General features: G+C 52.3%; 1 protein-coding gene across 1 annotated transcript in view; it reads left to right on the plus strand.

Annotated features, from left to right (window-relative positions):
• Window positions 1–9,128: 9,128 nt before the first annotated feature.
• Window positions 9,129–23,627, plus strand: part of GALNT14 (polypeptide N-acetylgalactosaminyltransferase 14) — a 99,530-nt gene continuing 85,031 nt past the window's right edge. The window contains exon 1 of the mRNA XM_040612316.1: window positions 9,129–9,393. Within this exon, the coding sequence (XP_040468250.1) occupies window positions 9,265–9,393 (129 nt within the window). The 5' untranslated portion in view covers window positions 9,129–9,264. The remainder of the gene's footprint in view (window positions 9,394–23,627) is intronic.

Consider the following 23,627-nt stretch of genomic DNA (forward strand, 5'->3'; position numbering starts at 1 on the left):
CCCTCTAAGTGCTGAACGGCCACTATAAGGTCTCCCCAGAGCCTTCACTTCTCCAGGCTGAACAACTCCAACTCTCTCAGCCTGTCTTCACAGAAGAACTGTTCATCCCTCTGATCGTTCTTGTGGCCTCCTGTGGACCCGCTCCAACAGGTCCATGTCTTTCCTGTGCCGAGGACCCCAGAGCTGAAGGCAGCCTCCAGGTGGGGTCTCACAAGAGCAGAGGGGGAGAAGCACCTCCCTCGACCTGCTGGCTGCACTTCTTCAGTGCAGCCCAGGATATGGTTGGCAATAGAAGAAGAGCTGCCTATAGTTAGCAGGGTCTTGAGGGCAAAGCTTAGTGAGAAGGTCTCCTGATCTTTGGTAAAGTTGCTTTTCTAAGAGGCTGTGCTGGATGCTTGTGCCCTTCCCTGCCTGAGTCCAGGAGCTGAGCTAGCTGTTTTGCAGGGGTGAGTGGCAGGGTGGAGGTCCTGCAGCATCAGCTAAGGCTGCCTCTCTGCTTTTTGTGTTAAGTCAGTGTTTCTCCCTTGCTGAGTAACCCTGGGTTTGGGATTGCTGCAGTGGGGGATGAGGCTGTCCTGATGTTAATAGGAGCTGGTTGCAATGGGATACAACCCCTTTTGTATTGCTTAGGTAGCAGGGGTAAGCATGCCATGGGGTAGCACAAATGGTGGAAGGTGAGCACACAGGGTCTCCATCAGTAGCCCAGCTCTTTGGAGGCTGCAAGGCTGTGCAAGCCTGCTCTGACATATTATTGCCCCCCCAAACCGAGGATATTCCTGGCTGCTTCTGGACTGTGCAGACAGAGTCAGCCTGGGACCTGAGCCTCCCCTTGCATCCAGCACATGGAGGAAGAAAATGAAAGGATCCATCCTCCCAAGTCAGGCTTTTTGTACAGCTCTTCAAACTAGAAACTGCTCCTCTTTTTCCTGGCACTAGGCTCAGCTTGCTTAATCTTAACAATGATTAAAAGCTTGAATTCCTGTAAAGGTACTTTAATGGCAGCCAAAACAGGCTCCCTGGAGATTAACTATCCCCTGGAATGAGGGGAGTTTGAGCCTTAGCAAAATGGACTGGTGAGAAAAACATAGCCAGTTGTGCAAAGATGAATTTGACAAAGGTGGGCAGAGCACACTGAAGGCATAAGATGCTTGGTTAAGTGTTAGCTTTTATGTATAGCTGAGTTCTAGGTCTTTAGACGAGACTTAATCTTTTCTATAAACAAATAACACATTCATTTACATGAATAATCCACATTTCTTATGCAAATCATTTCCCTGCTGCTGTTTCTACTGAGAATAATATTCAGTATAATTACCACATTTATTTAGTGAATCTATTTGCACAGGGTAGCTCTTTGTCCATGAATACTCTTCACCAGAGAGGCCCAAAGAGCAACAGGGGAGCCCAAGCTGCCAGTCATGTGCACCCTCCACTTTCTATTTTTGTTCCAAGAAAGCATTCTGGGACCATTTGAGATGTCTCGGCAAGAGCAGAAGGATGTCAGCATCCTGCCTCTGTCCCAGGGAGAGCACCTGCTGCTAATGGAAGGCAGCTCTCCCCTGCTTGCTAGCCTGCTGTTTGAGCTGGAGCTAACTATAATGAGGCAAGGCACTCTGAATAATAACTTTCCTTTGGGTATAAGGCTACATTAATTTTTTGTGTGTTTAAGTTGGTAATTGCCATAGAGTTTTGAAAATCTTCCAGGTTTTACCGCTCTTAATTATGTTCTCATGCATATACATTGTCTGCTCGTGCGCTCATTACCGTGAGGAGATCAGCACCCGAAACGTTGGAGTGGTTTCCTCCAATTATCTCCCATATGCAGAATTTCTGTGAAATACCTCTCCTGCATGGGATAGCCTGAGCTGTTTGAAGCACATCTTCCTGTCCAGAGCACATTTTGCTCTGTGCGGTTAAACCAAGTTGTGGTTTTTTTACCCTCCTGTGTCTCACCTGGGTTGCTCCTACCTGGGATGTCCCCTTGCTTGTAGCACCAGTTGTTGAAATGCTCATTCAGGGGAAGTTATTATGGTGTCCTAATGGAAAACAGTTCAACTTTCCAGGACCCTGATTGCCTTTTTACCTGCTCTGTTTGCATCTATTGATCGTTCAGGTTCAACAAGAGCCTCTGGGACTAACAAATTCTAACAGGTTTGAATGCATTAATGAGGTGCTATGTGGGGAAGGAAAAATAATGCTGTTGGGCTTCTAACTTGCTCAATAACAGCAAAACAAATGTGTGCAATTAAATATTACTTTGTTTTCTAAACAGCAGCCTTGAGATTTTGTCATGCTAGTGGGGAAATCAAGCTGATGCTTTGCTTTCTAACCAACAGCAATGATTTGGTGATGGAAAAGATGTTAATCCACCTGAGCACATTCACAGTAGAATAATGTTCCCTTGTAGGCAGGCAAGATTTGTAGCACCGTGAGTGTTTTCATGTGGGAGATCACAGTGGATCCCACGAAAAGGTCGACATGGAGCAAATGTAGACCTTGCTGTTATATACTCTTTGTGTGGAGTAACTGCTTGCTTTTAACTATTTTCCAAGGAAATGCAGGGTTAGTTGTTAGCCCCCTGGGGCTTTTCTGCTGAGAGCAGAAATTGCCTGATCAAATATAAATCACTCTGTCTTCATACTTAAAGTGTTGGATTGTATACGGAAGAAATGTCTATTCCTAGACGCTTCACCTAAATAATGGGATTGAAATCTTAACAAGTTAGGTGGTGTATGGTTTGCTCTCTTCAGTTTTTGGATCCCTCAGGGGAGGGGAGGGATGAACAGTCAAGAATGTTTTTTATGAAGAATTTTCTAAGTGGAAGACGAGGGCAAAACTTTTCATCCAGCTGTGAAAACGCTCCTTCCCACAAAATGCCTGGTGCAATATTACATATTGCCAGCTGTGTTAATAGATGCCTAAATCCCAGTTGGCATCAGGCCACGCTTACATATCACAGAAGTAGAGATTTGGCTCTGAAGGTTGCTTAACACCTGCACACAAAAGGACAGAGGCATTAAAGGTGTTTTAAGGACAAAGCTTTATTTTGCCTAATGTGTTCTCTCACCCACCACCTGACTTGTTCTTTATTCTGTTGAGTGTCACCTGTCCAAACCTCAGTTATGGGCCTGAATGTGTCTAAGGGATATAGTCCTGCAGCTGGGTGACAGGACTGATTTCGCATATTCAGAGTAACAAAATGGTTTGGTCTGAATTCTGGCAGAGTTCTCTGCTTTCTTGGAGATGGATGGGGAGGGGGTGTGCACACGCATGCGTGCACACAGGATTGCATCTCCTTGGGTAGAGCTGAGCTGAGCTTCCCCTGTAGATTTACGGCAGCTCTGGGGTCCCCTGGTTGCCTGCCAGAGCTGTTCTGAGGACTGCAAGGTGCCCAGGACCTTCCAGGCTCAGGTGCTGCGGGTAAAGATTCATCTGCCCTGGGCTGTGTTTGCTTATTGATCGTTTGCTGCCACTTGGCCCATAAAGCTATCTGCTGCCTCTTGCCTCAAATGCTCCTCTGTGGCCATTTGCTGTGGCTGCCACTGGTTGCTGATGCAGTGACCTGGAGCTAGGCAGCTTCCTCCTGGCCAAAACACTGGAAAAACAGGCGGTGGGTTCAGCAGCCATTGCTTATACGTGGGCTTTTCCCAGAAAATGCATGTGTTGGGGAGCATTAGGAGAGACTATCAACCACCACAGACACCTGGAGACAGACAGGACCCAGAAGACTTAAGTCTGTTGTGGCAATAAACTACCCAAAAGCAGGGCTGGTCAAAAGCAGTCAGTGAACGGTACTGAAGGTGGCCACAGTGGAGCACTGCCCAAGGGATCTGTTCTTGTGCTCCCTAATGTGTACCCCAGCAGTGCATCTCACTTCAAATCTCCCATTACTCTGGCTCTTGTTCCCACACCTGCTTGTACTGGCACTGCTGGGCACCTGGAAACTTTGGGAGCTAGTTAAAAGGCTGCGTCTGATCCAGAAAAACCTATGATCCAGCATATGGAGACAAAGACTGGGGAGAATGTGAATTAAACACAAGTGCAAGTGGGTGGCCACTTGATTGCAGTTGCTAAAAATGCAAGATGTAATACCTTGTGGTGGGCAAGAATTCCTCCCAACCTCCTCCAGTTTTACTATGGAGAAGTTTTTGCATTTGCCCCGATGCTGAGGGAGCTCAGCACTGCCTCATCCACGGGGGCCACACAAGCTAGGCTGAAGGTGGGAAGCCTGACTTGTTGGAACTGCAGGCGAATGCCTGGATGTGTGCTGGTGCCCATCTACTCAGGGAACAGCTTGTGTTCCTGCAGCTGACTTGATGAGAACTTCAATTAACAAATGCTATTAAAGTAGCTCTCCTCTTTTTTTTTTTTTCTTCTTTTTTTTTTTTAATGCATCACATTTCCTGACAGCTTAAACCTTTAATTAACTGGAGATGCCATCATGGAAAGTTTGCTAGAAAAGAATGCTTGTGGTTTAATTAAAAAGAAAAAAAATATCCTTTACAGTTACTGAAAAAGATCTGCATGCATCTCCAATAGTGGCAAAAAGCCTGCAGGAATTCCTCCGTTTCCCTTTCTGATTGCAGCAGTAGGTGAGGAGGTGCAGAGAGATATCATTCCCAAGTGGAGTAGGTGAGTACTTCACAGCTTCATGTCTGACCTTTGTTTAGGCTGCAGATGTAGGACAAGCTACAGCTCTGTTATCTCAGGGAGGGAAAAGAGAGAGCCAACTACAAAGCTTTACTTTTTTCAAGAACTTTAACTTACAATTCTCCTGGTATTAGGCCAGAGCTGTCTCTAACATTTGTGGTTTTCTCTGAGGGCACCCAGGGAGACCGTAACCACTCATCTTTTTTTTGGCTCTCATCACAGCACAAAAGCAAAGGCAGAGCTTACCTGCCACAAAAATGTGGGATAATGTTCGTGGTATCTTCAACAGCCTTTGTGGAAGCTGCTTTTTGACATCGTAGGGGACTGCCTGAGGTGGCAGAGAGTCCTTGCTGCTGTTCACAGCCCTGCGGGCTGTGTGTGCTGGCAGCTGTGGCTAGGAGCCACCAGCACGGTACACACTTGCAGCCTTGCAGTAACATGCCACCGGACCAAGGCACGATGGTGACAAGCGCTGCAGAGCTGGTGGATCCCCATCGCAAAGCAAACACCTCTCCTTGCTCCTGTGCAAAGGACTTGCTGGCTTCTTCCCTTCTTCTGCCCACGTTGACCGGATTAAGAACAGACCAAGTGACCTGGAGGCTTTTGGAACAGCTGCAGATCCTAAAAGGTATTTTTGTTCCCATATCAAATATAAACCTGGAAGAGTCACTGACCATCTGAAGCACAGCTCCACCCCTAGACAAGTGGCAAATGGTTTCTGAGTCACTGGGGCTGTCAGCGTGGTGCCTGGGCCAGGGCCGTGTGTTGGCTTGCTCTGCTGGAGGCCCCGCACCCAGGCGGGCACCTCGGCTGCTGGGTGACAAGGGACAGCTGGGCTCCTTGTGAAATATGCAGATGCTCAGCACCGGCCAAAACAGCTATGTGGGAGCAGTCTGATGTGCTCTCCCCCCTCTCCTGGCCCTCTCCTCAGCCTGGTTAAATCCAGTAAGTGCAGCACACCCTCTTCCAGGAGTGGGAGAAAAACTTCTTTCCCCAAGCCTGGAGCAGGGAGCATGAGGGTCCTGTTGACCACGGAATGAAATCCATCTCCCTGTGTGACCGTGTGTTACCATGCTGACCCTTTCACATGCTGATCTCTTATTTCTGCAAATAAACGTTCGTTCTGATATATCTGCTACCACAAGCAGCACCTCTTTGTGGGGAAGGTGTGCTGCCATAACCAGCGGTGAGAGCTGGGCTGTACCAGACCCCCCCAGCAGCGGGGCTCCATGTCCTAGGAGGCCCTTATCAGCCAGAGCTCGGTGGGGTTGCTCCATCTTACAATAACCTGTGATGTTCAGCCGACACTCCTCGGCGTTGCAGGCCGGGGGTAGGTTTTGATCCTTTCTTCTGATCGCTTCTTGAGTGTATCTGTTTGAGCCCCTTTCAATTTTCCCAGATCCAACTGCAAACTAATTGTCACCCTTTTGGAAAAGAAACACGGGTTTTTAGCCTGCAGATGGGATCTCAGATCTGAACTGAACTCCAACCCAGGAGTAAAATCCGCACTGAAGCAACGCCCAGCTGGTTTCTAGACCCGGTGGGATGAAATTGCCTTGAAATGTGCTTTATAGATGCCCTTGAAATAAATAGCGAGGACAGCTGCTTTGCCCACTGCCCTTTCCTCAAAGGCAGGACCCTGCAGGGCCATCACCTGAGGCTGCGGTTGTGGAGTCCCCCTTCCACTCAGAACGATGTCCTTTGTCTGCTCTCACGGAGCCATCGCCTCTGTCAGCCCCGCCGTGCCCACGCCACCGCGCGCTAAAGGCCCGTGTCCCAGGCTGTTTGTTCCTGGCGGTACTGCTGGCCTTCAACATTGCTCTCCTGGAAACAAGTAGTATGTTATGGACCTCACTCGTGAAGCAGCTGAGATTGGCAGATGAAAAATTAGAAAAATGGGGAAGATAGGGGTATCAATAATACAACAGACGATTTTTTTATTGCCACGGTTTTAATGGAATTGCAGTAGAATTTGTATGCAAGTCTCTGAAAGTCCATGACTTCAAACAACTCTGAACCCACAGATTTGTACTCTTGCCACCTTCTTGTTTAAATAGCTGTTACCATCATCTGCCGGACGCGTGCCCTGTCCCAGCACGCACACGCTCAGAAGGAATATACTTTCCCGGAGACCGTATGCATTGCTAGAGCTCCTCGAATCTCCTGTCCCACGGCGGGACGCTGCACAGGGCAGGCCCAGAGCTGCTGTCAGCAGGGAAGAGTCAGGCCTTGGCCCGTTATCTCTGCTGGGCACCGGCTGCTCATCACGGCGCTGAGCCCTGCCAGTAAAGCTTTCCCTCAGCAGAGGGAGTTGTTTCTCAAGGTAATAAGATAGCATTATCTGATTGCATTTTTGTCAGGTATGTCCTATTTATTACCTTACCTGTAATCTAATTTGTAATGTATTTTCCTGATATTTTCTATATCCCCCCCCCCCCTGTTTTTTAATAACTTCTGCTGAAAGTCTGACCTACAAAAAAATACAAGGTTTTTAATCCAGCTTTGAATGATAACACCCCCCAGGTGCCTCTATCTGGATAAGCTCTCCCAGCACGGAGAGAGGTCTGGTAAGAAAAACTAAAGCACCTTCTGCAAACGTGTCAAGGGAACGCTGCATTACGGCAGCTGAGGTCGCTTTGTCCCAGCCAGGAAAGCGCTGGTGGCTACTTTCTACTTGTAGCAAGATGATCTTTTTGGACAAAAAGCCATTTCTGCTCCAAAGGCATGTGAGAGGCAGCAACCAGCCCATGCCAATAGCTGGGGTGGGCATAAGGTAAGAAAACAACTATAAGCCATGTGAAAAGCCACCATTTATGTGCCTCAGCTGCTGAAAGTTGTTCAGGGTCTTCGCTGTAGCTTCCAGGAGAAAGCATAAAGTAACAGTCTGGGGAAGAGAGCGGCACCTGCACCCACCTGCAGGTCCCCCCTAGGCTGGGCAGAGATGTATCATGGTGGCAGAGCCGGAGTGCTACCAGAGGTAGAGCCAGAGGTCAGCTCCCCTGAGCACCGGGCTGAGGAAGGTTAACTGGCATGACAAACGATGCACACCATGGGAAGAGGTGGCAATTTCAGGCTGGCACATGTTTCCCAGTGACATCGGGCTGGTGGCTCCACCAGGGCACCGGGGCTTTCTGCTCTCTTTGCCCCCAGTTAGTTCTGCTCCTGCTTGGTTGCACTGCTGCCGTTGTTGTAAAAGAAAGTTCAGCCTAAGCCTGCCTGCTGGACCTGGATTTCATCATTCTGGTAAAGGTATTTTAAAGTCGGACAGCCTTAAAACAAAGAAAGAGGAATGTCCCTTTTTGTGGATGCTAATGAAATTTTTATCTGGGCATCTTTCTGTGAATGTTGGGCCTGAGAGGCATGGATAATGTTAGGGAAGAAGGGCTTACTGAGCCCTGGAAATAAATCAGAGGAGGACAGACGATGAAGATCACAAATGATAAATTAGCAAGTGACAGAAAACAACTGCAGGAAATAATAAAACCAGGAGGAGTGTGTGGGAAATGCATAGGAGAGGTTGTTTACAACATGTGCATCGGACTTTCCAGCACTTGACATCTTATCTCCAATTCATTCCATATGTTACTTTATGCATGGATTCCTGTTTTTATGGGGTTTGTTCTATAGTTTTTGTACTAACATGAATGACTCACATCTGCTCCAATACTTAATTTATTCTCTAATGTCTTCTGCAAGGGGTTGCTCAGCTCGTGCAGTACTTGTTAGTGGCGGGATCGGAGCAGCAGCGAGTCAGGCAGGTGAACAGGGACACCTGGGTGAGGCAGCTCTTTCCTGGAGTCTTGCTCTGTTGGTGTTTTTTTTTTGTTTGTTTGTTTTGGTTTTTTTTGTTTTTGTTTTTGTTTTTTACTTTCCCCTTAGCAATATCTATAATTCCCACTTTGGCTGCCCTGCGTGGACAGGCTCGCTGTGCCTGGGCTGCGCACGGAGCCAGCAGGGACCGTCCCACAGGACACGGCTGATGGCTGAGGGCCATCCCCGCAGGACCACGGCTGCTGCCGACACGCCAACAGCTCATGATTATGATTTTATTTTTTAAGTGCTTTTGACAGCTTTGGAGACTCACATCTTCTCTTCCACATCCAGTAATTAAATTCCACCTACCTGAATTCCCCCTGCTGTTTCAATTGGATAAATTAATCTTCCCATCGTGTCTGAGCCTCCCCTGCGCGGTGGAACGGTGCCGTCCCGCGTCCCCGCGGCCGGCCGGGGACCGGGACCGACCCGGGCCAGGCTGGCGGCGGCGCTGCGGGGGGATGGGACCCGGACCCGGACCCACACCCGGGGCGCGGTGAGATGGGCGCCCCCCGTCACCCCCCCAGCCGGTGACACCCGGGGTCCCCATCCCCGGCGGAGCGGGGAGGGCAGGGCTGCCTGGGCGCAGCACCTTCCCTCGGCGAGCGGCACCGGCTCCAGCCCCCCCCCCCTCCCGGCGCCTCCTCCTCCTCCTCCTCCTCTTCCTCCTCCCCTCCCCTGCAGAGCACACACAGCCCGGGACTCGCACCAGCGGCTCCGAGGCGGGCGGGCGGGCGAGCCCCTGCTGGCCGCCTCGCCCCGCTGCCCGGCCCCCCCCGGCTGTGCCCACCCCCGCCGAGGATGAGGCGGCCGCCGCGGCGGCTGGCGCTGTCGGTGCTGGGGGTGCTCTGGCTCGCCGCCCTCCTCCTCCTCTTCCTCGGGGCCCGGAGGAAGTTGGAGGCGGCGGGGGCCGAGGGGCGCGCGCCGGAGGTAAGGCGGGGGCGCGGCGGGACGAAGTTCCCGGCGGCTTTCGGGACCCCCCACCCCATCGCGCTCACCGGGAAGTTTTGCACCGGCTCTGTGCCTGCGCGGGGGGAGCGGGATCTTGCCTTACCCCCCCCCGTCGCGGGGAATGAACCCCCTCCTCCGCACGGCCTTGGGCAGCGGCAACCCTAGTGTGTCCCCCCCCCCCCCCCGGGCCGGTTCGGCGGGGCTGCCGCCGGCGGGACTCCCCGCGCCGCGGGGTCCGGCGGGGGGGCAGGGGGCATGCACGGGAGGTGCACGGGCACCGGTGCCCCGCCGCCAACTTCGAGCATCCCTCGCGTCGGGGCCGGGGGATAGGGGGGCGCCCCAAGAAAATGAAGCGCGTGTTTTGTGTCACGCGTGGGGGGCGGGTGACTCGTCTCCCCGGTGGGTCGTGCGGCGGTTCCCAGCCCCCTCCTAAAGCAGAAGGGCCTGATCCTGCCCCCTGGCCGAACCGCCGGGGGGGCGGCTGGTGCCCGGGGGCGGCAGGGCTGCAGCAGGTATGAGCCGCTGGGGTTGTCAATGACCGGTGGCGGTTAATGGCGGGGTGGGGGGTCGGGGTGCTGCCGTGTGAGGCTCAGCCTGGGTGGACAGAGGGTGCGTTTACAGCCCCGTCTTCCAGTGGCGCGTCCGAGTCCCCGGCGCGCAGCGGGGTGGCAGCGGGGGGTGCGCAGAGCATCCCACTCCACGCGGGGGGTGGCACGGGGGGCTGTGAGCAGCCGCCTTGCAACGAGGTCCTGCGTCCCCCCCCCCAGCTGCTGGGAGCGGCCGGCGCTCAGCCGAGGGGGAACTTTCCAAAGGACGCAGAGTCCATGCTGCGCTTGGTTCTACTGTTGTAAATCTTGAGTTAATTCACTGGGGTTAGAGCCCAGGTCCTGCGCATCTGCTGAGATTAAAGGTTATCGTGGCAGAGAAAGGGTGCCAGCCCCTTTTTTGCCCCGGTGACACCCAGCTGAGTGTTTGGCCCGTGACATATGGCAGCTATACGTGTTGGCTAGGTCTTTGGAGAGTCTCATACATGTGTCACCTCTGCAACTGAATTAACGACCTGATTGGGGGGGGGAAGTCAGTACTCATAAAGCTTACTTTGATTTCTTCATCCTGAGGAATTATTGCTTTTCCATGGTTTGGGTTTGTTTTTTTTTTTCCTTAAATAAAAATGATTGAAGAGGTTTTTTTCAGGCTTTCAGAAATCTTTCAATCCTAGCAGAGGAGAATGAGTCTATGCAATTTCAGGCCCTAAAATAAATAATTATGTATACATTTATTTATTTATTTACGTGGGGGAAGGCAGTAAGTCACTGAAAACAGCGAGAAGACAAGTGCTTTCTTAACCGTGCTTTGGTGTCAGTAGGTTTCTATCAGAACGGCGTTCTTAAAAATTGCTAAATCAGATCTCTCCTGTGTGACGTGAGCCCCTGTATTCTCCTTGAGATGAACCTTGCTTCTCGCTGAGCACCAGCTGCAGCCCAGTCACTGCCATTTTGCAGCCCATTTTGACTCTCTGCTCCTGCCCCCCCGCCCGAGGGGCAGGTTGGATGCTGTTAGAGGCCGGGCTGGGCTCCTGCAGCTGCTGAAGTGAACTTCTCCCTTCGCACAGGATCAGGCCCCGAGTTTCAAAGCTGCAACTGCCAAGTTGCCATAACTCCAGCAATTTGACTGCTAAAATTGCCTCTCCTTCATTTCCTCTGAATTTTCGATCAAAACAGTTGCATCCCCTTGAGATCTGTTGAGTGCAGATTCTTTTTTTTTTAATGCATTTTTTGGCTTTGCAAACAGCTTTTGAGCAGTATGAATTATAAGCTGGTTGTGAGCGCAGGGATGTGGTGTCACTTCAGTTAACCCCTCTGAACGGCTGCAGAGCTGATGGCTACCAGAGGCAGGGATGCTACATTCCAGAGGCAGGGATGCTGCGTTCCAGAGCAGAGCCTGGAGCTGTGTCCCGTTCCCCTGGCCAGCGGGACCAGCTGCTGCTGCAAACTTGAGCAGTTAGAGTTGCCCTCCCAAATTCCTTTAGAAACTAGTGGGGGTAGTAGGTTACCAACGGCAGTGCAAACTTTGTAACCCGGCTCCAGTGGAGAAATGGAGCAAATCCACATCAACTTTACTGGCAACGTTTTCTGACGTGTTTTGCGGGTTTTTTATCCCTCTTCTGCCTTCACTCTGGGTCAAGCTTTATTTCTGCAGCCATATGCACACTGTGTATCGTGCCTCATGTGGATTTAACCTTTAGACCCCTCAAGTCAGGTTCCAGCTGGTAGTGTCTCCAGCTGCCCGTGCCTGGCTCCCGGCACGTGCCTCATGCTGGAAGGCCACGGTGCCCCAGCTCGCCGGTGGGCACCTTGGTGGCTTGCCAAGGGCCAGTGGCAGAGCCGCTGCTCACGGAGCTGCCGCCCTTGGCTGTAGGGAGAGCTTGCCCCTCCATTGCTGTTGTTTCGGTCTGTGCCCCCACCTTTACCCCAAATCCTGTGCCAGATCCAGCGCTCAGCTTCCCACAGGAAGGCTTGTGATGCTTTTCCTATAGGTGGAGAACCCTGTGTTGGGGTTGGTGAGGTCTCCAAGGAGCAGGTCCTTGTGGTGAGGGGTCTGCTGTGGGTTTTGAGTCCTGCTTACCCCTGACACCCGCTGCCGGCGTGGCCTCCCGTGGCCCTGGCAGAGCCAGGCGGTTGGGACAGGTCCAGCGGTGGTAGCTGAGCTTTCCCGACCTGCTCGTGCCCAGAGAGGTGGGTGCAGCTGCCTGTTGTAATTAACTTGGCTTCATCTCCCTGTTTTCTCCTGTTTTCCCCTCTAATCCTTTCTCCATGGGTCTCCCACCGCTGCCTGGTGGCAGGCAGGCTCAGAGGGCCCTCCTTGCTGCCAGCCCTTGCTCCCCTCAGTCCCTGTCATCTCCTTTCCCTCCTCTTCCTCCTCGCTGCCTCTTGCAGCCTCTGGCAGTACGTGCTGGGGCGGCCGGAGCAGGCTGAGGTTGGATTTAGGGTGTGGGACTCCCTCCTGGCAGGGGGGTAGGGTATGGAAGAAAATAACATGCTCCGTTTAGGACCATGAAGCTGTTCCTGGGACAACATCCCCGATCCCTCTGGTGCTGTTATTAACTGCTGTCGCTCGGGGTTTGGGTTTTTGGTTTTCCTTTTCCAAAGGGCAGACCAAGCCCTGTTGGTGCAGTAAGCAAAACTTACCCTTGCCCTGTCCTTTAGCAAGCCCTAGAAATCGGCTGAGGAGCCATAGCAGCATTCCTGCCTCTGCCGGGTGCTTTGCCCGCGTGGCCCGGCCGGGTGCCCAGTTAGCAGCCGTGCGCGCGTCCTGTGGGAAAGCCGAGTCTGATGGGTGAGGGTGTAAGGACATGGGGCTGGTTGGGGTTACGGATCAGCTGGGACTCGTCGGTGCCTCCTGCCCTTTGGCCTTTTGGCAGAAGGTTTTGAAATACTTTGCAAGCATTAATTAGTTCCAGCCTGTCCCGGCAGTTTTCCGGCTGGATGAACCGGGACCCGGAGAGGTTAATTGAACTTTGTATCCTTCTAGCTCTTGTTGACTCCGGAGGAATTGGAGTCGCTCAACCCTCTTGGAAAATCAGGCTGTTGGTGACCCACCTGAAGTCACACAGGGAGGTGGCACTGGGGCTTGGCATAGGCTGTCGTGATTCGGGCTGGTGATCCGGGCTGGTGATCTGCGCTTGTGGCCCTGCGCTACTGGCCAGCATCTCCCCTGCCTCCCTCTGAGCTGTCCCTTCGCTTTGCCTTGGGAAGGGGGACGATGATGACGGGACATATAAATTAATAACTTAATTACATTAAGAAATAATGAGGGGAACTGATACGCGGGATTAATTACAAGCAAATTCCCAAATTGATTTGTGAGGAGTGTGTGTAGCTGGCTCTGCAGCAATGCGCTGCTGGCGTGCTGGCTCCCCTGGTGCGGGCTGCTGCCCGTGCCCCCTGCCCGGCTGCCTGGGGGTGCTCGTGGGGGAGCAGGAGAGGAGTAGGTGACAACCCCTTGGTCATCCTGTCTCTTCCACTTGGTGAATCCATACCAGACCAAAGAGGAGAGCCAGGTGCATAGCAGAGCCCCAGCGCAGCGAGGGGCTGGTGGGGGTCTGGGCTCTGGTGCTTGGGGCCAGCAGTGTGTGCAGGAGGGGCAGGAGGATGGGTTTTGTTGGGTTTGGGGTGTTTATTTCTCTTTGTTCCCTCCTGCATGCTGGCTTGCTCCCTCTGACGAATGGCTGAAGCAGAGCTGACAGCCTCTGGAGGGAAGGCAGACCTGTTGTGGGCTGGATTGCAAGAGAAAAACTACAGAGGAGAAGTTCCTTTTATTAAAAAAAGTGACCTGATGTACTTGGTGTGTACTAGTGTTTGCAATGCTACAGCTCCTACAGCTGAGTGTGTTCAGATGCAGGTGGGGGTGGCTCCTGGGAGCTGAGAGGCTCAGCACCCTTACTGCCTGTTCAGAGTGCTCTGGGGTGCTCAGCACCCTGCAGGATTGGACCTCAGTGCAAAGGGACGCTTGCCAGCTTTGTGCTTGTGCGCCTCGCACCAGCCTGCGCTTCCTTCTGCATCATCGCCATCTAGAAAGCCTCAGCACCTGGAGCTCAGCTGACAGTCTCTCGATATTAAATTCCTGTCAGTTTTATAGCAGCAGAGCCACTTAACAGATTAAAATAACTGTGTATCCTGCAAAAATTCAGATCTTCACGATTAAGAGATTGAAGTGGCAAAGCTGTTGGGGACAAAAAGACAGAGCATTTAGCACCAGGGAAGCTTGTGTTGGCTGGGGGCTTAGCTGGGGGCAGGGGTAGGACCAGGATGGGAGAGAAGAGGAAACTTTGGTCACACTTTACTGGTGAAATCCCACCCTGGAATCTCTAGGAGCAAACCCAGGCTTTTTAGGACCTTGTCCAAAGCTTTGCTGATGCAGGAGATGGGATGGAATCCCATTCCTCTCTCCTGCTGGTGTGTTTGATGTGATGACCGTCACAGTGTGGACTTACAGACCAGAAAAGTCTCGTCCTCATCTGTGGGACGAGACAGGAGAGGTGCATCAACGGGTACCATTTCTCAAGCACTTGCTTTTCTTCTGGAGGGCTTGGAAAAGAGGTTTTCCCGGCATGGCCACCTCCCTGTACAGATACCTGCATCCTTGTGGAGCGGGAGTGAGGTGAGAAGCCCTGCCAGAGTCAGCACCCTGTCACCTCAGCTGTGGACAAACGAAGAGCAGCCTGCCTTGTACATCTCGTTTAATTAATCTACCCTCTGCACATCAAGGCACTGTCTGAGATACCCGTGAAACAATAAGCAGTCAATGAAAACCCTGTTGATTTTTCACTGGTAATTGCAATGAATGAATTTTACCCCCATTACATGCTGGTAGAGCTCCGTGTTGCAGCTGTGACCGATGGGGGCATAAATATTGATTGAACAAGACCCGTTTGCTTTGCAGAACAGCAAGCACCAGGCTGGCCAGGTGCCTTTCCCAGCTTGGTGCTTTTAAAAATAATGTATCAGAGAAGGAGGGAGAGGATGCAAGGATTCTACTGCTTTGTTGGGGAGATGCTAAATAAATGTCGATGCAGCTGCTATGTGTCTTGTTGACAAGAGGTGCTGAGCACCAGAAAAATAACTCTTTATTTCTGCTTTGGAAGGATAGAAGGAGCTGGGAAGGTCCGGCTGCTGCTCTCCGCAGGGGCGTTGGAGGTGGCGGTGGTGCCGGGGTGAGCTGGGCTCAGGAGTGTCACGGTCTCTCTTGTGATCCGTTTCTCCCGGCAGGGTCCCTGCGGAGCACCCTGCACGCTGCCAGCAGGATCGCTTTGGGCTGCAGCATCCCTGGGGGGCTGGCGTGGTAGCGTCCCCTTGGTAGGTGGCAGGGAAGAGCCTGAGCCCTCACCCCTGCAGCTGGGTTTTTAGGAGGGCTCAGCTCTGGCTGGTGGCCCTGCGCCCTCGGTGACCCTGAGGGGTGGCCTTGACAAAAGCAAGTTCTGCTTTTGAGCAGGGAGGTCTCTGAAATCAGCTCCACGGCTGAATGCCAGGGCGTCACAGGCACAGCACGTATGTTGTGGAGTGTCTGCGTGCTTGACAACAGAAAAAACATCTTCCCTGATAGTCAGCATCTATTTATCCATTCACCACCTCGGATGCGTACAGAGGTGGATTATTTACTAAAAAAACCCGGCTGTTTTCTCCTCCTCACTTTTCCTTTCCTTGATAAGATAATATAATCCTGATTTATTTTGATGTGCTCGTGGCCCAGGGTCTGGCTTGGCTGGGTTTGCTTCAGCTTGCTCCGTTGAGGCATCTGTTGACCCTGGCCCTGCAGTGTGATCCCTGCATCCCGCGGGCAGCTGGGCACACGGGATGGCTGCAGGGCGAGGGCTGTGGACAGGAATGCCGTGCCTGGGGAAGGCAGGTCTGTGGAGCATTTTATGGTACGGGGACTAGGCTTTTGCTTTCCTTCCTAAAGCTCAGAGGTTGGTTCTAAGTGTAGAGGCCAGGGCAGAGCACGCTTAAGCTGTCTAAGTGCAGATGCAGCATCAATGCCCCGGGCTGACAAATCTCTGGGGAGCTGAATCTGGGGTTTGAGCGGAGGTGGTGTGAGCTGAGTGTTTCCTCGGGTCCACGGATGCGTGTCTCCAGTGCACGCAGCCCATGGGATGCTGATTTGGTACTTCTGGGTGTGTTTTGCCTGTGCTCCAGTCTCTTTGCTGGTGGGAAAAGCAAGCTTGGGAGAAGCTGTGGAAATGCAAAAGCAACCTACTGCAGCTGGAAGGGAGCGCCATTTTCTTCCATGAGGGCAGCCCAGCATTTGGTGCAATAAAACCAATTACTGGGAGTGTATCTGCAGAGAAAGCAAAAGCAGGATCTGTTTAAGAAAGACGTTTCCGTGAAGGGGTAATTACGTGTAGCCTAACGACAAAGGGTGCAGTGGATTGACTATTAATTGGAGTAGCGCAAGCAGGAGATTGCTGGCGTTAGCTGTGTTTCTTGCTGGCTTCCTTCTGTTTAAAGGAGGAAGGGGTGAGGAGCAGATGATGGGGGGTGGGGGGGGGTGGGGGGTGTGTGTTCACTCTCAATCCACTTTCCTGTGCAATGAAAAAAACATTTCCCCCCTCCCCTTTCTCTCACAGCAAAATGTTCAGATTTTGCCAGCGACACTTAGCACAGTTGCTTACTAAGCTGCAATTAAATTGATTTCCTACCCTTTTTTCCCCTTTTTGGTTCCAAAATCTCAGCAGGAGTCAGCGTTACGGGAAGAGCAAGCCAGGGAGGAGATCTTGGGCCCCATCTTCTGCTTGTCTGAATCAGTGTTGCTCCACTCTCCCTCTGTATTTTTTCCATAGGAGCCGGAGACGGTGGGCTGCCTGGGGAGATGTTTTCCCCTATAGCCACACCTGTGTGTGGGGGGCAGCCCTGGGTCAGGCTGGGTCAGTCTATAGGGTACCCGGGAAGCCGCCTGCTGTGGGATGGGGTGTTGGGTCTCCCTGGGGGGCGGCTTGGGCTCTGGGTGCCCCTGGCACAGGGTGCTGGGAGGAGGAGGAAGACGAGGATTTCTCATCATTAACTTGTGCCTCTGGAAAATGATCAGCGGTGACAGGTTCAGCAGGAGTTCACTGCTTTGTTTGTGGAGGTGGCATTAGCAGTACTCATATTTTGCCTTCAATCCTGCTGTTTAGAAGCTCCTTATGAGCCTTAATTAACCCTTACCACAGCCCTGAGGGAGAGAGGGTGTAGCAGTCCGTGGTGTGTCATACAGAAGCGTTTTGGGAAGGGACAGTGTCCGTGGGGACATGTCCCCAAGCCAGCACGGGGACTGTCCCCAGCCAGAAGGGAGGCAGAGGCACTGATGGTGGCACTTGTGGGGCTGGAGGGGGGGGGCTCGTGTCCCCCACCAAACCCTGCCTTGCCGCACGTAGGCAGGAGTTAATGATGATTTACCACAAAGCAGCTCGAGCTCCGGCTTTGTGATATTATTTGGAGGAGCAAGTGAGCTAATGATTGCATCTCGTCTCGGAAAGGACTGCAGGAAGTGTGGTGCCAGAAGAGAATTGATTCAGAAGCAAAACAGGTTCATTTTCAGACCAGGCTGAAAGACAAGGGAATAACAGATTATTGGTGGTAGTAGTAGTAGTAGTAGTATTTGTTAAATATTTTTTCCCCCCTCTGCCTCAAGTGTGAGTGAGGGTTTTAGCTTTTCCCTCCTTGGTTTGCTAGTGGGAACACCAACAATAAACCTGATTGGAAAGCGATATGAGGAGAAGAGGGTTCGTGCGGTGCAAAACCAAACAAGCTATGAAATCACCTTCTATTCTCTAAACGTTATTTGCAGAGCCAAGGAAATTGAGACAGATTATCCATTTTTTGGTGTTTTTTTTTTTTTTTTTTCGTTGAAGCCACTGAAGGAGTCAGTCCAAAGGTTGTAATTTGGCCCAAGCAAGACGAGCAAGGCTGCTTTGTCCTGGCTTTCTAAATAGCTTTGCCTGCACTTAGCCACACACCATTTCCCCCTCAAGGACCACTGTTGGCATCCACCGGCTACAAACACACCTCATAACACATTATGGAGGCACATGGCTCGCAAATAAGACATGAATATGTTCAGTGGTGTGAGCCTTGGTTGCAGCCCCCCTGGGCCAGGGGGAGTTCATGCACATCTTTTCTTTGTTGTGCCTTGAATTTTTAGTCGCTTGTCGTTAGGTGAGATTGGGAAGAGGTGGGAGGGAGGAGTTACGGGTGTGATCGGGCTCATTTTCAGTGGCTTGGGTCAGTTCTTGTCACTAAATATGGATTTTTTTAATGTTTTGGGTTTTTTTTTAAGGGGTGGTTTTTTTTGGTTGTTTTTTTTTTTTTTTTCTTCTTTCCCTCGGGGTCAGGGTAATCTGCTCTACCCAGTGGGTTGATTTGAGGACCTTTGGGATGGGCTAATATCTTCTCGTGTCCTTTGGGATCTGCCTCGGGGTATGTTTGGGATGCAGCCACTTAGCACTTTGACCTTGCCCCGCTGCGATGTGAAACTCAGGGGGTCTGGGTGGGGAAGGTGAGGGTGGGCAGTGGGAGGACAAGGGGGGCTGCTGGAGCCAGGCTGGGAGGGAAGCTGTTGTCTTGCACAGCCCTGCCTTTTGGCAAGAGAGGAGAGAGATGGGGAGGGAGCGGGGAAGAGCCGTGGTGTTTGTAATGCCCGTTGCATTCTCCCAGCGTGATAATACGGTGTGATTTGGAGAGAGAGAGAGAGAGAGAGACTCAAACATGTGTTAACCAGCCATCTGCTCCTACAACTGGGATCAAAACGGATGAATATCTGTATAACGCTCAGAGTTAAACCGTGCATGGTGTGTAGGCTGCCCATGGTGTGCGCCTCGTGGCATCGCAAAACGTGAGCCCCCCCATCCCGCCCTCCCATCCCGCAGGAAGATCCCTGGTGTAGGTCGCTTAAGGAAAGAAAGAACCGACCACTGTGCAGCCCTTGGGCAGAGGTGCTCAGCCCAGCGGTCCTGTCTGCTGGCCATGGGGTGGAAAGAGCCAGTTTTAGGGTGGAGGAGACAACAAGTTGCCTGGGGCCAGCCAGCAGCATCTCTGCTGCCTGGCTGCTGTGGCATGGAGCAAGGCAGGGATGGAGGGACAGCTTGCTGTGGCAGAGGGGTGGCACACGTCCTGGAAAGCTGCTAGTGGCAATTCTGCTGTGGGGTTGGAATTTGGGGAAGCAAGCGAGAAAATCAATTTGCCTTTTTTTCCTTAGGTTTTGAATTTTTTTTACCATATAATTACCCACAAAAATAGTGTTCTGGGTGTTCAAAGAGCAGGACTGAGATTTTTGAAGTGGAGCATGCGGCCATACCCGTCACTGCTTTGATTCAGCCCCTTGAAACGGGTGTATTTGAATCCTCCCTGATGCGATGATGTACAAGGGTACCCCCCCACCATGCTGGGCCACCTCTGCCCCCTTTTTTGTTCCTTGCTGCTCCCTGCTGACGCTGGAGCCCCGAGATGGAGGGCAACGTTATGTACTTCCATGCAGACTTTTCTGTCGTGCTAGATGCTCCTGCAGCCAAGGGCTTGGCAAGCAGTAACGGCTGTGCTTGCACGGCTCCTGGAGAAATAGGGGTGTACGTCCCCCTTGCAGAGGTGGTGTGTGAGGGGTTTGGGCAGTGCTAGTAGCGGTGAGATCAGGCCTGCAAACAGCCTGAAATCTGCTGAGACTTCAGCTGCTGCAGTCTTAAGAAGCGTCAGGTTTTTGTGCAAAATTAGGTTTTGCAAAGGCTTCTCACTTTGGCTAGTTTGGTGGCGTTCTCGGAGAAAAATGAAGTATCTGAGCCCATTAGAGAGGCTGTCATTGCCCAATTTGAAGTCCCAGCCCCAGAGCTTGGAGATGGAAGGACTTCTCAAAGCAGAGGTCACCAAGGCATTTTCAAGTGAAATATCTGAAACTTGAAATTAGACTTGCACGTGGCAAAAAGAAGAATCGGAGGATGAGAAAAGCATTATGCTGGCTTGGTTGCAGCCCCCATATAACAGCCTGTGTTACTGCACACAGGTGTGGCTGTGTCTCCTCAACAGGGGCCTCCTGGGTGCACCCGTGCACTCAAGAAACATGCTTCCAAAATCAAAGATAAAATATAAATGAAATCTGCCTTCTTCTGAGGTGAGGATGGGCTCCAGCAGGCATCTGAATGCTGAGGAAGGTCATTCAGCTGTTGTTTCTCACCTGAGGCGCTGCAGGACTCGGGGAGATGAGGACACCTTCCCTTCTGGAGGCAACGTCAGCAAAATCAGCTCCCATTTGGCCTTTGCAAGCAGAAGCTCTGCTGGCGTGCTTGGATGCGGTGGCCCTTGAGGGCACCAGCTGCTGGGAGGTGAAGTGCGGTCGGCCTTCCCCACCAGGCGCAAGTGGTGGCGTGTAAAACAGGATTCCTTTGCTCTTGGTGCTTTGTTGCATCCTTTGGAGATCAGGTCCTGCCATCAGCATCGTGGCCAAATCCTGACTCTAAGTGAAATGCAGCCCAGAAGTGAAGAACGTCTCCGCCGTTTACCTAAACCCTTGCACATCTGCTGCTTAACCAGAGCACTGTGCGGCGGCCACAGCCGCGGGAGGGGGGCAGCAGCTGCGAGGGGGGCACTCGCTGTCAGTCCGGCACAGGGGTTTGTCCGTGCTGTAGCTGGAAACGAGCTCCTTAAATACAGTGTAATTTGCACCTTTGAATCTCAGTGATGCCTGTGTGTGGGCACCTGTATTTGGGGTAAAAGCTTATTCTGCTTCCATTAATTTCACATCAATACAATGTGGATGAAAGGCCAGGGAGTTATTCCCCTCCTCTCTGGTGCAGAGGTTGTGTTGAGGTAACCGGGGAGGGGGGAGCACCTGCCGAAACCTGCCTGCACCATCTCACGGCCACACAGTTCTGAGCTGCTGTGTGTAAATGTTAACTGGGAGCAACTAATTTGTGATGCAGATCTCCCAGTATTAACACTGGTGTGGGCATTAGCACCAGCTGTGATGGTGGCCTGGGGCAAGCCAGCATCTCTCCTTCTGGATGCAGGCTGGAGTCTCAAAGATGTTCTCCCCATCTTCAGGCAGAACTAGCAGCCAGCCCTGTATCCGAAAGATAAAGCAGATGAATTCCCACTTTTTTTCCTAATTTCCAGAAACTGTTTCAAGCTGGTAGGCCAGCAGTGGCTGCGTTTCACAGGCATTTTGTTACAGTAGGCTGCAGTAGATGACTGGCCACTTCTGCATCGAAATCATGGGGAACTTTACAGAATGATCTTAATCCAATAAAAGAGTAAAAACTTTTAAAGTGTAAAAGCTGGGGATCTTTTTCCTTTGAGAACGGACTAACGCTTGACCTGAAAAGTGTGATAGTCTCTAGTTCTGAGGTGCAGCTGAACTCAGGCTGTGCTCAGGATTTCTTTTCCTCCTCCAGCAATCCTTTCCCGGTGCGTCCAACACGGGTATGGGAGGTTAATTTGCTGAAGGTCTTAATGTTTGCTCTGTGTTACAGGGACCCAAGTTCCACACGGGGCGGGCCAGCTTTCACTGGAGGAGCCTTGAAAGCCACCCAGTTTATCCCAGTATGTGTTTCAGGGCTTTTGCCACGTGGGATTTGGTTTGGAGCAAACATATTGGGAAGCCAATGCTTGCTTTCCTGGAAGTGGGGCTGATTTCAGACGCCGTAAGGAGCACGGCGAAGTGTGATAACCCAGCAGCGTGGTTTAGTGCCTTCCCTCGCGCTGCCTGGCTGTGCTCTTGCAAGGAGCCACAGTGTGATTACAAGGGCTGTTAAATGCCCTTAATATTCCTGCTGTTAGAGGGAGCATTACTCCTGCAGGCTCTGCTGTCTGCTGCTGTTCGCAGTAGCATCGTGCCGACGATTAAATCACCAAAGCCGCACTGAACAGTGTGTGAAGCCCCTCCAGCCAGGAGATTCAAAGGCAGAGTTAAATCCCTCCCGTTTGCCCATATCATTGTTTTGTTTTTTTTCCCTCTATCTCTTAATGACGTTTTTTAAGGAAACAAAACACAGAGGGAATGGTTCAGAGACATGAAATGAGGTGGGAAGTGAACCCCTTGCAGAGAGGTTAAGAGACCAGGGCATGGGTGCTGCGAGGGAGGGGAGCTGGGGGGGTCGGGGCAACGCATGGATGATGCAGCGCTGCTGTGCACACCGCTTCTCCTGGTGCTCTTCCCAGGCACGGATGAGAAAGGCAGCAAACTGAATAATATATATTAGGTAGAAATTCTTTACTGTGAGGGTGGTGAAGCACGGAACAGGTTGCCCCAAGAAGTTGTGGATGTCCCATCTGCGTTCAGTGTGGATGCTGCTCCCTGTTGTTTTGTTTTCTGTGGGTCAGTCGGTGTTGGGTCTGGGGGCTGTCTGTTCCCTGCCGTGCCAGCACTGTTGTCCCAGCTCATGGGTTTCCGTGGCTGGCACCGGGATGCAGCTGTTTCCCCATCAAAGCCTCGTTCCTCGCACACTGCACAGGGGGCATCAGCCTGGCAGGTATTTTAGGGAGAAGAGCCAAAAGCAGGTTCTTGGTACCCTGCTTCCCTCATGGGGCTGCTCCCCATCCCTCTGTCTCCCAGGGCTGTGTCCTCTCTTCCCTGCCTGCTTCCCTGCTCAACCGCAGGTACTGCAGGCGGGTGGCTTGTCTCGGAGGTGTCCTAGTGCTGCCCATTCGTCCCCAGAATGTGTGGTACCCACCTGGCCATAAAGACTTGGGTTTAGCTTGTGGGGCCAGGGGCTTTGAAAGTCCCGTGGGTGTCCGAGAGAGGGGTGCTGAGCCGAGCATCCTTGTCTTTGGGGAAACACCGTGGGCTTTTCCAAGCCCAGTTCCCGGGGGCACCACGGTGGCCTCCGCAGCCCCTCCTCACCGCACCGGTGTTGCCAGGGAGAAGGCTGGCACTCCACAAAGGACTCGTTCCTGTGGCTTGCTTTCAGAAGGTCTTGGTGAGAAGAGTGCTGACGGGGTGGCCATTAACGAACCTGTCGGTTAATCGCTCCCCCGTCGGTTCGAGTTAGCGAGAGCAGCACGGCGGGGACGCCTGGCTGGGCGCCGGCGGGAGGCTTGGCTCAGGGTTCGCTGCGCCTCCATTGATTTTTGAGCTTGTCACAGTGTTCATTAGGAGAGGGAGAGCGAGCGAGGTGCTCAGCAGAAATGCGCTGGGTTGATTCTGATGGAGCAGGTTTCTCCCCTGCCTGGTGGGGGAGGGGGGCACGTCGCCTTGCCCAAATCTCCTCCGCTCCTGGAGCGCTCAGCCCCAAACTCCCATCTCCGGGGTGCCCGGCAGGGCGTCCGTCCGTCTGCCCTGGCATTGCCCCATCCTCACAGATTTGCTGCAGTGAAAGAGAGTGAAGAAAATTGCGCCGTTGGTGGTCTTGGTTCAGGGGATGGTTTTCCACACTGTCCCTCCTCCTTGTCCTGCCGGTCCCCCTTGCATGTTGGGCTTGCTGCATCCCTTTTTCACGCGGCTCATGCCAGAGCTGCACTGATGGAGGCAGTAAATCAGCTTACTGGTGCTTGGAGATAAATGATGGCTGTAATGGGAACTGAGGGGGAACAGATAAAAAATAAAATAAAAAGGGTGGGGGGGCAGGGAAAGAAAAGTAAAAATCGGGGAAGAAAATAGTGTACTCCGCAGTGGATGAGCTATGAAATGAAATATCTAGTTCCCAAGGCCCTGCAGCACATCGGCGTGGTCCCGATGGTGACTTGAGGTGCTGCAAT

This window comes from Falco naumanni, chromosome 12 (assembly GCF_017639655.2).
Source record: "Falco naumanni isolate bFalNau1 chromosome 12, bFalNau1.pat, whole genome shotgun sequence".
NCBI lineage: Eukaryota > Metazoa > Chordata > Aves > Falconiformes > Falconidae > Falco > Falco naumanni.